At 35.5% G+C, this 14,085-nt stretch overlaps 1 protein-coding gene across 1 annotated transcript in view; it reads left to right on the top strand.

The window, feature by feature from the left end:
* CFAP47 (cilia and flagella associated protein 47) overlaps positions 1-14,085 on the top strand; it is a 409,569-nt gene that overhangs the window by 290,567 nt on the left and 104,917 nt on the right. The window contains 1 exon segment of the mRNA XM_031936608.1: positions 2,629-2,726. Within this exon segment, the coding sequence (XP_031792468.1) occupies positions 2,629-2,726 (98 nt within the window).

Genomic DNA, 14,085 nt, shown 5'->3' with positions numbered 1-14,085 from the left:
GTGTATATTTTTATGTACATATGAATGTATCAATTATGTATATTGTATACACCCCACTATATTTATGTGTGTATGTCTATATATCTGTATCTTTCTTGATATTTTAAACCTGAAATTTTATACAAATATATTAAGTAGCTGTCATTTTGTCATGAAATTATGAAGAACTTCCATCTTGATGCTATTCAGGAATTTCTAAAATCACTATAGTGAATGCTATTGATTTTATAATTAGAAAAATATTTTAAGTTGTTTAAGATTCAAAGTTTGAAAACAATCATTATTTTGTTGGTGTTTTCATTAATAAATCATTCACCAATCCCACTCTAATCAATAAATCGTACTCAATGTACACGTTTAGCACTGTAGGAACTAAATCAGCTACATCACAACACTGCCACATGTGATAGTCACAGTAATTATAAATAATAGGTGTTATTGCCCCCGCGATGGTTAATTTCATGTGTCAACTTAGCCAGGCCACAGGGCCCAGATATTTGGTCAGCTTTATTTTTAATGTTTCTGAGAATATGTTTTATGGATGAGATTAACATTTGTATCCATGGACTTTGAATAAAGCAGATTATCCTCCATAATGTGGTTGAGCTTCATCCAATCAGTTGAAAACCTTAGTAAAATAAAATCTGACCTACCCCAGTATACTTCAGATTTTGGGTTTACCAAGCCTCCACAGTTGTATAAGCCAATTTCTTAAAATCTCTCTTTTTTGCTCTCTTCTTTACACATCCTGCTAGTTCCATCTCTCTGGAGAACCATGACAAATATAGTCCCTGTTCCACAAGTGGGCAGACTCTTGAGATTCTTTGCCAAAAATCACAAGCTAATGGTGGTCACATTGGGATTTGAACCCTGGTCTTATAACTCTGAGTCATTCCACTGATCTTTGCACTAACCCAGAGTCATGAAGCAATCTCCTCAAGTCATAGCTAATGTTTATTTCCAGAATTATTTTCTCTGTGAGTTCAGTGTGGGTTAAAACATTGGAAAGGCCCAGATAAAATATGCATAAGGTACCTAGAAGGGAAAACACTTTTCATTTTAAGAACTTTGATTTATTTTTGAGAAGTCACATTTAAATGTCATAAAAGCACTTAAAGTGCTTTTATAAAATTGAAGGAGCAAATGTGAGCAGAGGCTTCCTTAATAATCTCCCATCAGTATAAATTTGGTAACCTTGTTTTCTGCACATTTCTGCTTTTAAGGGAATAAACTGATGTCTGAAAAATAACCAAGTACAGGAGTCAGTTCAAAATGTGGAAATAAATTTGCCCTCAAGAACTCCTCATAGTTATTTGGAATAAGAACTCAACTGGGTCTTATTAATTGTAACTATTTTTTTCTCTTTCTCCCTCTTACTAGCTGTTTACTTTAAATATCTGGATTGTTCTCAGGTCCACCAATCTTATAAGTATTTTAGATACCTAAGGTGTTGAAACAACATGCAAAATAGTACAATACAGGATGGTACAGAACAGTGCAGTGCAGTAAAATACAATGTTATGCAATACAATCCAATACAAAGCTACAAATGCCATACAGTGGCATACTACACAATACGATGCTATTCAGTGTCATATAGTGCCATAAAATACAATACAATGCAATGTAAAACATATACTCATGAAAAACATTTTCAGTTGAGAAAAACACTGAGAATTCCACTAGTTTGAGCTTCTTATTTCATAGATGAGGAAACTGAGGCCCAAAGAGGTTAGCAATTTACCTAAATAAATTAATCTAGCATAATAGTTCTTGAAATCTTTTAAACATGACAATACTGATGTGAATATGTATACAATTTACTGAAATTGGAGGACAATCTTAAACCATGACCTAGTTCAACACAGGAAAACAAAAGAATATCAAAGTGGGAAGCTGAACAGAGAGGAAAAACAAAACAAAATAAAACTGATTTTGATGGACGTAAAAAACCTTTTTATGAAGGGCCTGGTAGATGAGGATTCCAATTTTAGCCTGAGGGAGTATGGTTTTGGTTATCATCAGGGGCAGAATTACCTGCTTTTTAAAAATATTAGGGAAGCAAGATATAAAAACAATTGTCTCACTACTTAGTCTATGCCCCTTTAAGACTTTCCTTGGGCTAAATTCTTAGGATCCTTTTTCAAATTTTCAGGAAACATGCAGTCTCATTTTCCTGACTTTCCCCTTATACTAGATTCTTATGGTCCTGGAAATGCAGCATTGTGAATTGTAATGACTTATTTAGATATATCTGTGTACAAATACATGAATAGTTTGTCAATGAGAAAAAAGATTGGTTATTTCTTTTTGAAACATTAATCCTTAACTTAAAAGTAAAACATTCCGAAATTAATTTTATGGAAGAACTTAATGAGTTACTGGCATAGGTATAGGGCCAGGAGCTTGTACAGGACATTCTCTTGGCCATGCAAGGATGGAACTTCTCTTAGTCCTCACTAACTGTGATAAAAACAGCTTCCCACCCTTTCTTCAGCTGTCTTGACAAAAAGTCCATTGAAAAAAAAAGATTGAAAATGATGTCTGTTCATGATTCTCAAATGTGTATGTTAAGTATGGTATTCTGAAGTCTATATTTAAAAAGTGGTGTTTTGGTTTGTTTTTCAGATGATCATTTTAACAATTTAAGATTCTGGTATAATCTTGAGATCCATAGCACTCCTGGACCACCCATAGACATTATGGAACTGACATGTATTGCTCTGGTAAGTGCCCATTACATGTTCGTAGACTCCGTCATTTTGTGAGCAGTTAGACCTTTTGTTGTATAGTAAATTACTTACTATCCCTAAAAACGTCTGTATCAGATGATTGTATTAAGATAAATTAGTCAATCATAGCAATTTTATTTTTAAATCTAGTACTATGGACTTAAAATGCTTTTGGAAAACATATTTTAGTTATATGTTATCTTATAGTGACTGCGTTGATTAGCATTCTATCTGTTTCAATAGTTACTAAAGCAAACTTACCCTTAGCCTACGTGTTTGTTCACACATAGATGATAAAAACAGGATTGTGCTACTAGACTCTTTCAGCCTTGCTTCTTCCTGGTTTCTACAGCAGACCTTTCACTTGGAAACATATTTGGAGCAACTGGCATATATTTGGGGTTTCCATTAATACTCGGAATAGATTTGTCTGATGTGAATTACTAAAATGTTACTAAATTTGTGTCCAAAATTATTTAATAAAGTTAAATATTAAGAGTCTTATTTTAAATGAAACATGAGGACAGTATTGCTATTAATAATGTTTTAATTAAATTTAGTTTCCTTATTGTTAGTGCTCAAGTATTTAAATTGATAATAATAAATGTTATTTTTATTTTTAAATATGTGGATAGATTTCTTTATAGAATTGATTACTTAGAATCTTGCACTTTGGCTCCAATAAATAGAAAGTGAAAAAGAAAAGATTTAAAATATTATAAGTTTACAAATTGATTATTTGCCCACCTGATTTCTGGGTAAATCTCCATTTAGGCATAGAAGATGAATGATTAAAATTTTGAAATGTGCTCAAGTATAGATTGCAAAAGCATTATCTTCTAAGTGGAAAATTATTTAATATGACGGTAGGATCATTTCACTCAATGAAAATATCTTATTTCTGTTAATTGGTTACCACTGCAGTGTAAAATCTTCCTTAAAGGTTATTTTAAAATGTAAATTAAAATGTATCCCTTTATCAATATGTAGAGAAAAAAATTTAAATAGGCTTTGAAAAAACTGAGTGCATGATGTAGCACCTCAGAAAAGGAGAAATTGGCTTTCTTATTAACTATACGCTTAAAATAGGAATGAAGATGACAAAATATGCAAAACAAACATAAATAAATACAATTTTAAAAGAAATTATAGATGGCCAATTGTTGCATCTGCTCATTAAATGGTGTATAAAATGCCTTTTTTTCCTACAAGAGCTATTAGTCCTTCAAGAAAATACTGATAGAAATTGAGATTTTTATAGCTCTCAACCTTAAAAGGTGAAGACTGTCTGAGAAATACACACCATCAGGGTACTTTATGTGCATATGTAAGAAGACTGAGCAAAAAGCAAAAACAAACAAACAAAAAACCAAAACCAAAAAACCACTACTTATCTCTTTGAGAAATTTCAAATATGTTTTCATTTATGAAATTAAATTTGCATATACCCTTTCAGGAATATATTATTTAAATAAATAATGTACTTTTGAATAATGGCACTTGTTCATTTTTCATCAAGGACTTGCCCCTCCCCATGTGTATTATAATGTAATCCTAATTCAGTTTGTACTGATTTCCTATAAGTTTTCAATTTAAACCTCTTTTTGTTTTGGCACCACAGTGGGATATGTGTAACTCGTCTTATGCACATATATATTTCTAATTGCTATCATCATTGCTTTTATTATTTGTTATGAACAGTTAGCATAGTTATTTCATAAATATACTTAAATAATATTATTTCATGTTCTACTTAGATTAAACACAATTATTGAGTCCCCTTTTCATTGAGTAGTTTTACATTATAATGCAGGAGCGAAACCTCTTAACACATAACAGCTGCTAGATAGTTCCCTTTGTTACTATAGACAGGTTTGCTGTATTAATTAAATGTTCACATTTAACTGAGATTTGTTGAGAATGGACATCTTTTTCAACTAAGTTTACCAACTTAGCCTATCATGGCTAGTGATGTTGCCAAATTATTTAGTTTTCTCACGTTTCTAGTCATAATTGTTGAAGGTAAAAATGTATTCCCTCTTTAACTTTCAGACATGAAGATTTGTTTGCTGGAAATAGTATGATTTCTTTTTAATAATGCCATCAAATGAAACTTTTGTCCATTCTTTGAAGAAGATACTTTCTGACTACTTTCAGAAGTATACTGAAATTGTGGTCCTCACTTGTATATTATTTCCTAATATTATTAACTGCATATTCTGTTCAGGTGAATCATTTGAGAAATACTTTATTTAAACTTTATACCTCCAGATGTGGCAATGGTTCACTCAAGATACTAAGCCATCTCTTATTTTTTTATCTGCATCTCAGTTTTTATTACATTCAACTCAATTTCCACATTTTTTCTAGAGATGAGTGATTGATCAGAATCTCTCTAAAATAGGGTTCATGTAAGAAATACAATCTTGAAACACATGTATTTGGTTACTTCTTACTGCAGGTTCCAAAACCAGGTTACATTTTCAGTAAATAATACTTGTTTGTTAGTAGTCCATTCTCTGTTGGTATAAAGTATTTAGGATTTCCTTTGGAAATTTTGACATGTAGTAGCTGCTGTTCCATTTTGTTTGATCTCAAAAATCTCTTGTATTTCATATAGTTCGGCATAGGAGAATGATGACAATAAACCACTGTCTTCCACTGACACTCAATAACTCTAATATATAGCACTGAGCTGTAAACATTTTGTGGAAACAAAACTTAAGTGTGTGAGCAACTCTTTATATAATTTACGTTTTAAACAGCCATAGCCTTCAAACTACTTACTTCATTGTCAATGAAAGTTGCATGATCATTTACTTCTTTCTGAGCTTTTAATTCTATAAACAACCTTCAATTAAATTCACTATATTGTTAATAAAGAGATCCAGAAATCTCTCCACAAACTAGCAAAAGAGAAGCATGGTTAAAAACACTGTTAATCCTCTTGGTGTCAAACATAAAATCATCCATACAAAACAACACAAGTGAGACCAGGTGTGGTGGCTTATGACTATAATCCAAGCACTTTGGGAGGCCAAGGTGGGAGGCTTGCTTGAGCTCGGGAGTTTGAGACCAGCCTGAGCAACATAGTGAGACCTTGTCTTTAGTAAAAAAAACAAAATAAAAATTTAAAAAACACATGTGAGTTGCCAACCATTGTTTAAAAGTTTTTAGTTTTAGCCTCCATAATATAGTTAATGTTTTTAATGTATTTTCTTCCTTCATCCTTTTTTTTTTTTTTTTTTTTTTTTTTTTGTTTTGAGATGGACTTTTGCTCTTGTTGACCAGGCTGGTGTGCAATGGCATGATCTTGGCTCACCGCAACCTCCACCTCCCGGGTTCAAGTGATTCTCCTGCCTCGGCTTCTTGAGTAGCTGGGATTACAGTCATGGGCCTTCATGGCTGGCTAATTATGTATTTTTAGTAGAGATGGGGTTTCTCCATGTTGGTCAGGCTGGTCTTGAACTCCCAACCTCAGGTGATCCACCCCTTCCTCAGCCTCCCAAAGTGTTGGGATTATAGGCATGAGCCAGCACACCTGGCCTCTTTCATACTTTTTATACTTTATGTTTCTAGATGAAAGATCATATATCATAAGGTGTTGTCCATGACATTGACATTTTTCTTCCTCATTAAATGTTGAGGAAGCAAAATTAGCATTCTGCTTTTAATTTATCCTGACAAGTTGTTAAAAAATTCTCAAATACTATTTTTTAATCCAGAAAATATATCTCATGGTCTAATTTGAGTTAAATACAAAAAATGTAGATGTCGCTAGGGAAGACTATTTTGATTAATGTTGAAAACACTCATATACAAAAATATTCTATAAAAATTAGAATTATGGTAAAATCTCATCTCTAATCTGCCTATACTCTAAAAAAAATTTAAAGTACTTGTTGGCTCCCAAAAGATATAATGTTCTTCCTAAAATTATAGAGTTAATATGCTTGGATTTAATATCTACATTAATTGCCAGAATATTTCCTAATCATTTACTTATTTGTAAATTCTGAATTGATTTTGTGCATAATGTCTATGGCTTTAAAGGTCAGCAATAATTAGCCACTTTCACTTCAACTGACAGTGGAATCAAGGCCATGCCTAGAGTTAAACTGTCAACTGTCTGCATTTCACTGAAGTGCCTAATTAAAGGGAAAAGGGTGTGTGTTGGGGAGGGTCTGCTGTCCAAACAAGGTGCTCTGCCAAAAGGAAGGATGCATTTATTCTCTCTTTCTCTCTCAGTGTCCCCCAATCCTCCCATTCTCCCTCCACGCCCTCTCTTCCTTCCTCCCTCTTCCCTTCCCCCCCCCCCCCCCCCCCCCCCCCCCCCCCACCCCCCGCACCTTATTTCTTTTTATTTTTTCATCAAAGTCATCTCTGCTGGTCAAGCTCTGTGCTCTGAAGGCTGATTCCTTTTCTAGTCTTCACACATACAACTTTTCCAGTAATGACTCTGTATAGAATTTCAACAAACAAAGCTTTTCAGGAAATTTTTACTCCAAGTTAAAACAAGAATGCTGACCTGTATTTACAGAGTATCTAGGTAGTCATACTGAATTCCATTGACTCTCCTTGGTCATAATTACTGACAATGCCGTTCTGGTTAGATACGATGTTAACCAGTGTGATTTGCAGAAATGACATGGAAATAGAGATTTAGCTATTTACTCTTAAAAAACAGAGAGTGGGATAAAGAGCTGATTTTAGAAGCCAAACTTAGGTTTGTCTTTCCTTTCTGGTAAACTCATCAGATTCTGTTCCCTCTCAGGTCAGATTCAACTCCTCCTGAGTGTTCTCATGCTCCATTCTCCCGGATGTTATGGAAAGGTTAAAAGGAAACTTAGAGGGCATCCTGACTCCAAGTTCAGAGATGGAGGGAATTTGCTCCTTACCATCTTGTCTTGACATCTGCAGTATAAAAGTCTTACTGGCTAGTCGTTGAATATCAAGGGGCTCTCCCCATCAAATTTCATGTAGCCCCAAAGGGGCACAGCAGAACATCCTTAAGGCTTTCTAAATTCCAGTGAAAAGTCACTAAAGTAGCTGAGATAGGACAGGAATTTAGGAGGAAGTTTAAGTCTTGGGTAAAGTGTGTGTTTTCTATCTGTTGCCACCACCAGCTAAGGAAAACTTAATTTATTCTTTATTGGTTATTAACACTGGCTAGGCAAGTTTTCTCCAAAAACTATGGTTTATATCAGAACAATAGAATCAAAACAGTAAAATATCTGACAAAAAGAGTATGTTGAAAAAACTAGACGAACTTTCTTTTCCTTGCATTCAGGGTATAGCAACCCCACCCAGCGTGCAGTGAGCTTAGAAAGCTTTAGCACTGGAAATTAGGTGAGGGTAATGGAGTGAGGTGACCTGGGTTAATATGGCAAACTATCAGCCTATTGTACCTGATGAGGAAAACCTAGCATTAGCTCTGATGGAAACAATCTAATTTGTGATTTTGTGGGAAAGTTCAAATTTTACATAATGAATAAAGACGTCGTTTTAAAACTCATATCTTACCTTGGACATTTTGAGATGAAAAATTATGATTACTTTGAGATATCTCTATATTTCTGAGTGAAATAGTGTTCAGGGGATAGAAGGGAATGGGTCAGGTAAGAAAATCGTAACTGTCCATTCCTTCTCATGTAGGCCTTTAAGTCAGGAGTATATTAATTAGTTGAAATCAACATCACAGCTATCTGAAAGACCATTATTTCAATTAAAGTTCACAATGAACATTACAAAGGAAAACAATTTTTGGCTACTCTGTCATTATGAACTATTCATGCCTCTGCCTTCTTCCATAAATGCAGATGAAGAAGAATTGACTGAATATGACATTGGATTCATTTATGCAAGTTCAAACACCTGACATGCAAAAAAACAAGGCAAATACCCACTCACTGTGTCAAGAATTACCCCCTGGGGTACCCCATACCCCATGATTGTTAAATCATGTGTGATGTATCTTAAGCACTGTTTGCTTAACTCGTGACAAACACTCTTCAAAATGGCTTGCCTACAGGGTCATTCAGAGTTAGCATTTTAATAATTCACACACATGCATATACATATATATGTATACTTACATATATATGTAGAGAATACATATACACACACACATATACAGCGGTGGCGGGGGAGCGGAATACTATCTTAAACGGTTAAGCAGGAGGTTGCTTCCTAGGGATCGCTCCTTGCAATTAGAAATATTTCTATTTTTAATAGTTTTCCTTTCTCTCTCAAGGTTATGGGGTGTGTCTGAATACGAATTAATAAACTTTAGGCTTTTTTGGTGTTTTCTGGCTTTTTCACAACTCCTAGGTGCCTATTAATGCATCTTCAACATACATGTCCCCCAGTCTGGCATTAGCAAACCACCTTGATTGCATCTCAGCATTCTGTACATTTCAGGTCATATGATGGAGGATTGGGGATTGGGGTGGGTATAAGGCATGATATCATTAGACACAGTGTTGTACAGATGGAAATAGCAAAGGAATGACAATGGTGTTTCTAAGTATAGCTGTCTACATGGTTTATTTGAGTTCTGACTTTTCAATTTAGGAAAATTATTGACCCAGATTATAATGATCACTTCCTCTCAATTACATGATACTTTCAAAATACCCATTAGTTCAGTTTGTTTACTGACTTGGTAATGTTTTCAAATTGAATAAAATTAAAATTGAAGATTTCCTCAATAATATGCCTTACTTAATATTATTGTGTGTTTTCTTCTCAGAAATAATCCTTTTATAATGAACTTGTGATTATCTTCTGAGAGAGGGTATGGTGAAAATACTTCATGTTAGTGCATATTGAATTGTCATCGACTCAATTAAGTGGTTATGTGGAAGTAAATAATCTTTATTTATTCTGACCAAGCAGGAAATGATGAAGTGTGTAGTGCACTCAGTGAATTACACTTTTTCCTCTTAGAGTAGGTATGAACCAGCAACCAAGTGACAAAGTGATAAGGCAATAAAGTCTTTCTCCCTTCTGAAACTGCTGTCTTTACCCAGTAACTTTCAAGTAAGGAGGCAGGCTGAATTAACTGGAGACTTTTAAACTCCTTCTGAGTTAGATTTTTACATAGTTGCTTTATTATTTAGTTAAAAGTTGTGATTATCCAAGATACCAGACATTTCAATAATTCTATATATTATATAATATGTAATATATAATGTATAATATGTAATACTTTTAATATATAATGTATAATAGGTATATACGTACACACAAACACTAAATCATCTCATAAATTGCACATTTTATTTTCTAATGAGTATTTGCTGGATATCTCTGATATTTCTGATACTGTTCTAGATGCTAAAGAACAGTGATGAACAATACAAGCAAAGCCCCTATTTGCATGGAGCTACCATTCTAGTGGAGTTAGAAAACGAATAAAGTAATTGAATTGGGATGTTTCCTGGGAAGTTCTCCTGTTACCCTGGATTTTCAAATGAAGTCACAAACCTGAGAATTATCTATAGATAATTATATTTCCATGTTATGAAAGTGGTTGCTGTGCCGTTTATTTAAGACTCTCTAAATATAGTATTTAGAGTATATCTAGCTGATACAGCAAATAAACCCTAAATTTGTAATGGCTAAACACAGTAAAAGTTTTTAACAATTGTAACATTCTAGTGAATGTGTCCCTGGTTGGTGGGTGGCATACTCCCTGTTGTGATTCAGGGAGCCAGGGTTGTTCCATCTTGTGATTCCTTCCTTTTTAGGGACTCAGAGGTCCCTACATGTAGCTGGAGAAAAAGAAAGCAGAGAGAAGAGAATTTCCAATAGTTTTAATGGCCTTGACATACAGGTGACACACCACTTTCACTCACATACAATTGGAGAAAACTAGTGACACAGCTAAGCCCAGGTGAAAGAGGCTCTCGGAAATGGAATCTCTAGTTGGACAGCCACTGCCAAGTGACATCTTCATGTCATGAAAGGAGAACGTAGGATTTTAGTGGAGAGATATTGCAGGATCTGGCCAGCAGCCCACAATGCAATGCAGCTCTCTCTTTGTTCCCAGGTGGATTGGCAGGTCGAGAAATAATAGACACACACAAGATAGTGAAAGCTGGGTCCAGGGGGGTCACCACCTTCTGGTCCAGCGGTGCCAACAATGCACTGGATATGCCAGCATTTATTAAGTTTAGTGAGGGCGGGGTAGGTTAGTGAGGGATTTAGGGTCATTTGATTATGAGGTGAGATGGTCACATGGGGATAAAGTAATTCTTTAACATAACATCTGTATGCAGAAGTACAGTATACAGAGATAAGAATTTACAATATAGTGTGTGCATCAGTAATTTCTAACAGAGCCTTAAAATAGAAACACAGTCTTTCCATAACATATGATTAGCAAGATATTAATCAGCAGTAACAGTTACAGCAAAAGCTGGTTACAAACAATCCATAGAAACGGGATGTGAAGCTAGACAACCGGTTAGACCAGAAATTCTCAGAAGGGAGTATGCCTTAACCCTGAAGAGGCCTAGAAGAGCCATGGCAAGATGAGGGCATTTATAGCCCTATCTTATCCATATGGACAGGTGCCCCCCATGCATCCGTTTATAGGCTCTCCACAAGGGTTGCATTCCATTCCCAGAGCTATGAACATCTGCTTTTCTGGGATAGGAATCCTGGTGATGTGAAACCTCCCTGACTGCACATCCATTCATAGACTCTCTGCAGGGGGAAGCACATCATGTGCTGTTGGCTCATTCTGGCAGTCCAACTTGGCATTGTCTTTACACAATCCTGCATGCAATTTTGTATTTACAATAATCAGGAGCATTTCATCTTTTATTCCATAGCAATAGTTTCAGGGGGTCTCCCTACAGAGAGATGATGTTTCTGGCCATCAAGGGAGGGGAGAAATCTTTAGCCCATCACCCATTTACAGCTCATATCTGTGGTGGCCAGAACAAAAAGACAGTGGGAGTGTCTTCTTTAAGGAGAGGAAGCTGACAGTTTAATGCCCCTGGCTCTTGGTGATTTCCTACCAACAGAATGGACCACAGAGAAAGGGAAGGTGGTTAGAGTGAAAGCAAGATGCACTTTCATCGGCACAAGTCAAGATGTAGTGGACCAAAGTGAATTTGACATAATGAAATAAGGCTAGGCTTGAGCTTATTTGAAAGGACCCAGCCCAAGAAACATTCTTCTAGGGTGAGAAGACTCCTGGAGAGTCTACATGGGGGTAATTCAAGATAGAAGAAGGCAAAAGGAACCTATATACTCACCTAGATAAGATCAGGTAGCACCAATTAAGTAAGTGGGTATTGTTCTTCTACCTGTCATCCCATTTCATCCTGCAACCTGAAGGAGCCAGCCACATCAGCACCATGATCATAGGAGAGGAAGCTGGAGCAGAGGGTTGAAAAGAGCAAGCCATGTTTACGTCCTTCCTCACAAGCAGTCTGCGAAATTCCCAGACAGGCCTGAGGGTGAGGATGAGGTGCCAGAAAGGGAGGATCAGGAGAAGACTTCAATTGTATGTGAGAAGAAAGTGTTGATTGATTTGAGATTTCTATAAATACCTCAAAGTTAGACTCTTCTGGCACTGGGAGCCATCTTGAGATAATAATAGGGCTGGAGGAAGGCAGCTCCTTCAGGCGTTTGGATAGCAGTAGTGAGAGACTTTTCAGATTGCACTCCACTAAGGTTAGTCTATCTGGTGTACCTGTTATAACGACAATAGATGACTGAGGTAAATTTAGACAGTGATAATTCTATGAACAAAAATATTCCAGGGTAACATTGAGGGTGGCTTGAAGACTGTGGCAATGCACCCAACTGGAGAGACTAATGGTGCAGAAGCCCTCAGAACAAAATGAGGTGGGAAGGGACACAACAAGAAGGAGCATAGGCAGTCCAGAAGCAGGGAAGAGGTAGAGAGGCCACAGCTGGACAGGAAAGGTTGCAAGATTGATGGGGTGGGAGTGGGGCTGTTACTTGTGATTAGAGTTTTTGAGGTGTTTGCAGGGCCAGATCTCCTGGGGCCTCAAAAGGCAAGAAGAAAGATTTTAGCCTATGTGCATTTAGCCAATAGAGGGTGTAAACGAAATGAATGACCTGATTTAATTTATGTTTTTAAACTTCTCCGTAAGTTCCTTCCATTGTAAAAAAATAAACATATAACTTATATATATGTACTAGGTGCAGTGGCTCACACCTGTAATCCCGGCACTTTGGGAGGTGGGTGGATCATGAAGGTCAGGAGGTTGAGACCATCCTGGCTTACACGGTGAAACCCCGTCTCTACTAAAAATACAAAAAAATTAGCCGGGCATGGTGATAGGCGCCTATAGTCCCAGCTACTCAGGAGGCTGAGGCAGGAGAATGGTGTGAACCCAGGAGGCAGAGCTTGCAGTGAGCTGAGATCGCGCTGCTGCACTCCAGCCTGGGCGACAGAGCAAGACGCCATTTCAAAAAATAAAAAAATAAAAGTAAAAAAATAAATAATATGTATGTGTATACATATATATACATAAATGCTGAAAATAGCTAATATTTGTTTTAAAAGTGTGTAGGTATTCAAACTTCCTCTGAAAATCTTTATAATTTGCAAAATTCAATACAACTGTTTTTATATATTTAAAAAGAGTATTCCACTTCAACATGAGTGTTTAAATGTTTTAATTATTTTCAATTTCAGCATCTTGTGAATGTCTTTTCTGTTTTAAAATTTTTACTTGTATTTCACGGGATTAAATATGCATTATTTAGTCCTCTTACAAAGGAGTCTGAGAAATGGAAGCAATTTCTTTAAACAGCCATTATGTTTGCTACCATATTCTTAAGTACAAGCCAGGAAAAATATCGGATACCTTATAAAAGAATGCTTTCTATCATTAAACCTAAAAGAGCCCATGTGAAGATGAAAGAAAGCTTTAGAAGTCATCATGTAATGTTCAGCCATTACTGTTTTACTTGAGTTTCAAAAAAAAAAATCAGTCAAAACTGATTTATGTTTAATTCTGGACACAAATTAACTTTAAAAGCCTACTCATGAAAGTGGAGGAATATGCCATTTGCAAAACAGACACCAGCCAAGTATTTCAAACGTTTTTATAGATAAGGTATTCACAGAATTCAGTGGACTGTGTACTTCTCATTTAGTAAGAGTTCTTTATAAAATAAAATGGAATGTGAGGTGGCAAGATAACTTAGCCAAAACAATTAATATTGTTTTAAATATAATTTAAATGTTTTATTTTGTATGTTATTTTCTCAAAATGGTTATGCATTTCTGTAATCGTACAGATAACCTAAGAAAGTTGTTTCAAGAATAAACATGAGTTTTGATCATCTTATAAAATAAGAG

The sequence above is a fragment of the Piliocolobus tephrosceles genome, chromosome 12 (genome assembly GCF_002776525.5).
Source record: "Piliocolobus tephrosceles isolate RC106 chromosome 12, ASM277652v3, whole genome shotgun sequence".
Classification (NCBI taxonomy): domain Eukaryota; kingdom Metazoa; phylum Chordata; class Mammalia; order Primates; family Cercopithecidae; genus Piliocolobus; species Piliocolobus tephrosceles.
Note: the sequence above shows the minus strand (reverse complement) of the source record. Positions and strands in the feature narration are given on the sequence as shown.